The 4,191-nt window shown below is 47.1% G+C and overlaps 1 protein-coding gene across 1 annotated transcript; it reads left to right on the forward strand.

Annotated features, from left to right (window-relative positions):
* Positions 1-786: 786 nt before the first annotated feature.
* Positions 787-2,586, forward strand: LOC104544745 (sodium/calcium exchanger 3). The gene has a single exon (XM_010189688.1). The coding sequence runs from the start codon at positions 800-802 to the stop codon at positions 2,567-2,569; it is 1,770 nt and encodes a 589-aa protein (XP_010187990.1). The 5' UTR covers positions 787-799; the 3' UTR covers positions 2,570-2,586.
* Positions 2,587-4,191: the final 1,605 nt, after the last annotated feature.

A 4,191-nucleotide genomic window follows, 5' to 3' on the forward strand; every position in this document is an offset into this window, starting at 1 on the left:
TTCAAAGCGGGGTTATTGATGTAAAATGCGATCGTCCAGATCACAATAGAAAGATGGCTGAAAAACGGCCTTTGGCACTTTGCTGAGCGTGTGAGTCCTCTGTCCTCTTTCTGGACTGACATCTTTACCTCCTAACGTGGAAGCCCTGTGCCTCAGGAGCTTAGGGGAGTCAAGCCCTAGGACCCTTCTAGAGACTCTGCAGCCTATTAGGAGGGTCTGGCTGTGGGGACAGTTTGGCCACTCAGGTACTCAATAATTCATAACTGAATTATGTCCTACAAATGGCTTTCATTTGGAGATTGCTCACCGGCCTTAAATGGTATTTCTTGTGTCACTAGAGATTCTTCAACTTGTCTTATACCCTGGGTGGTGAGACAGGGGAGCCTTCAGGTTTGGTTTCTTGTGCCGAGTTGAAGTGCTATGTGCTGGGGAACACCATGGCATCATTAGGTGAGTGGCAGCTGAGCACTCAGTACTCCTGTTACACATGTTGTAGGTCAAGAGGGGGCTATTATACGTGTACGCTTTTCCTCTGAGTTACTTTTCCAGCAATTGATCTTCATCTGCTGGGCATGTAAATGCTGCAGTTTGTTAGAGTCCCTGCTAAATACCTTCTTCAGAGTGGCAGAGAGACAACCCATGCATCTCTACCAGTGCTCTTCAGTGGTGAGACACTGAAGTGCGTTTGGGTAAATGTTGCATCTTCCTTTTCTCTCATGCTTCCCTCCCCCCTCTCTGTTTTGTTTGTTTCAGGTTCTCGGCCTTTTTGGATCTGCACAGTGGAAGTTGCATCTTGTGTATGGCGTGGTTAAGCTTGCAGCCTGTCACCTCGGCCTTCCTCCATTTTGGGCTGGTTACTTTTGTGCTGTTTTTGCATGGTTTGCAGGTGGACGCTGGCCTGACGGGAGACTCAACCAGTTCAGTACAAAACAGCTCGTGTTCAGGATCTTTTGACTGCAAGGAAGGCGTTATCCTGCCAATATGGTACCCAGAAAACCCATCCCTTGGGGACAAAATTGCCCGTGTTATCGTATACTTTGTAGCACTGATCTACATGTTCCTTGGAGTCTCCATAATTGCAGATCGTTTCATGGCATCTATAGAGGTCATTACATCGCAAGAGAAAGAAATCACGATTAAGAAACCCAATGGAGAGACCACGACGACCACCATTCGGATTTGGAATGAAACCGTTTCCAACTTGACCCTCATGGCTCTAGGCTCCTCTGCTCCTGAGATCCTTCTGTCTCTGATAGAAGTGTGTGGGCATGGATTCATAGCTGGAGACCTGGGGCCGTCTACAATTGTTGGCAGCGCTGCTTTCAATATGTTTATCATCATTGCCATCTGTGTCTACGTGATCCCTGATGGGGAAACCAGAAAGATAAAACACCTGAGGGTTTTCTTTGTCACAGCTGCGTGGAGCATCTTTGCTTACATCTGGTTGTACATGATCCTTGCTGTCTTCTCTCCAGGTGTGGTTCAGGTCTGGGAAGGCCTGCTCACGCTTTTCTTCTTTCCACTTTGTGTCCTCCTGGCTTGGATAGCAGACAGACGTCTGCTTTTCTATAAGTATATGCACAAAAAGTACCGTACGGACAAGCACAGGGGCATTATCATCGAATCAGAAGGTGATCACCCTAAGGGCATTGAGATGGATGGCAAGATGATGAACTCCCACTTTCTGGATGGAAACTTAGTGACTGTGGAGGGGAAAGAGGTAGATGAATCTCGCAAAGAGATGATCCGGATCCTTAAGGACCTGAAACAAAAGCACCCAGAAAAGGACTTGGATCAGCTGGTAGAAATGGCTAACTACTACGCCTTGTCTCATCAGCAAAAGAGCAGAGCTTTTTATCGCATTCAAGCTACCAGGATGATGACGGGAGCTGGCAATATTCTGAAGAAGCACGCAGCCGAGCAAGCCAAGAAGAGCACCAGCCTGCATGACGTGCGGCCAGATGAACCCGAGGAATTCATCTCCAAAATTTATTTTGACCCATGCTCCTACCAATGTCTTGAGAACTGTGGTGCCGTTCTCCTGACAGTGGTGCGGAAAGGAGGGGACGTGTCCAAGACCATCTATGTGGACTATAAAACAGAGGATGGCTCTGCCAATGCTGGTGCTGACTATGAGTTCACAGAGGGGACTGTTGTCTTGAAATCAGGGGAGACCCAAAAGGAGTTCTCAGTAGGAATTATTGATGATGACATCTTTGAGGAAGATGAGCATTTCTTTGTGCGGCTCAGTAACCTCCGTGTGGTGGAGAGTGAGGAACCTCCAGAGCTCGGTAACTGCCCGTACCCAAAGGCCATATTGGCTTCTCCTTGTGTGGCCACAGTGACTATACTGGATGATGACCATGCTGGCATCTTCACATTTGAGTGTGACGTTATACATGTCAGTGAGAGCATTGGTGTGATGGAAGTCAAAGTCCTAAGGACATCAGGTGCTCGGGGTACAGTCATAGTGCCATTTAGGACAGTGGAAGGGACAGCGAAAGGAGGCGGAGAAGACTTTGAAGACACTTACGGGGAGTTGGAGTTCAAGAATGATGAAACTGTGTAAGTAACCCATTTGTTTCTGTTCCTGGGTCTAGTTTTGGTGGTTAACCCCACATTTTGTCTCCGTTACAGGTGAATGCTGACAAGGGACAGGCTCCTTTCCTCAGCTTTCCCTCAGTTTCCCAACTCACCTCTTTCAGGCAAGAACCGACAGCAGGATTTAAGAGCTCAAAGCTCTTGTTCATTCCCTCTTGGGAATAGCAAAGTGAGGCTTAGAAATACTGCAGGGGAAGATAGGAGGAAAATATATCATTCTCTGAGGCCTTGTGCTGAAGCTAAGGGTTAATGGAGAGTCGAGGTAGACAGAGAAGAAAAAGGGTGAGCTTTTACCTGGCTGGGCAAATACGGGAAAGCCTCTTTTTGAACACCATACATAGAAGGCTCAGAAGTTTATTTCTGTCCCTAGATGAAAAGTTGACAACAGGTACTCCCAGACAAGCAAGAGCTGCTCGATAGACATGGATGGGGCTTTACTTTCATAGGAGCAACAGAGCATATCTGTGACCCTGGGCTGCCTGTGCAACTTGCAGGTCCATGTGGCAGCTAATTCGCAGCACAGGCACAGCTGCAGGCTGTTCTGCTGGATTTGTGGAATCCTTCCAGCCTTTATGTCCCTACAGTCTACCCAGATTCCCCACATCATCTTCTATGTGATGTCCCTATGTCTGTTCTTTGACCACCTGTGGTTTTTCCCCTTGTAAAATACCGTGGCAATTGGCAATAATGGTCGACAGCACTGCAGCTCCCAGCCTGTCCATGTGGCTCCGTGACCCAGTGTTTTCATACAGGATAGAGAAGGGAAGCAGAATAAGTCTGCACCAGTCCTGTTAATTCAGCTCTTTTATTGCATACAAAGTAGCTGATACGAAGCTAGGAAGCAATAAAGACCAGAGAGGCGATAATGTCTAATTGCTTTAAGTACCTGCTGTTAACATTAGCGGGGAATGAGAAAAACCCCTTAGCTGAGGAGGGTGTGAACCTGGTGCTAAAACCCCCCTAGTGTTAAGTGCCTAGGTTCCTCTTGTTAACACCTAATCACTCGAGCCATCAAAGGAAGAACTGTGCAGACTTGCAACTGGCATCAGAGAAAGGAACTCTGTACCAAGCTTCCTAATATAGTACCCGAAAGGATGTTAATATATTAAATGCTATGGAGTAGGGATGCCCTAATTCAATGGCACCTTCTGCCTTAGCCCACTAAACCATTTAATCCAGCTAATATCCACGTTTCTGATGCTTGATTGTAAGTACGTGTTCTTCCTATTAAAGGAAGAGTAGCTCCTGGTTGGCTGGGTTCAGCCACCATCAGAGATAGAAGGGGATCAGCTGTCCTCATCTGGCCTTTTCAGGGAGATGAGCCATGCAGGTTTGTCTCCTTAATTGAGCCGCAAGCTGATTTGTCTAGAGAAAGTGAAGAAAAATGCCAGCCATGTGGTTGCAGTCTCCTGTGAGTAGTTTACCTAAAATACGATGAGTACTACCTTGCTGCAGCCAGGTCTTGTAGAAAAGAGACCTTTCTTGCTTGAAAAAGACCCATCAGTGAAAGGCCAGCACATTTGGGGTACCAGATGATAAGCCTTAAGCCGTCTTACTCCAAACTGTACTCCTTTTCTCTCATCTTCCTGC

Source organism: Mesitornis unicolor, unplaced genomic scaffold (genome assembly GCF_000695765.1).
Source record: "Mesitornis unicolor isolate BGI_N332 unplaced genomic scaffold, ASM69576v1 scaffold20588, whole genome shotgun sequence".
NCBI lineage: Eukaryota > Metazoa > Chordata > Aves > Mesitornithiformes > Mesitornithidae > Mesitornis > Mesitornis unicolor.

What these genes read in the sequence shown, in the direction of transcription:
- LOC104544745 (XM_010189688.1), top strand. Translation starts at nt 800, where the DNA reads ATGGCGTGGTTAAGCTTGCAGCCTGTCACCTCGGCCTTCCTCCATTTT.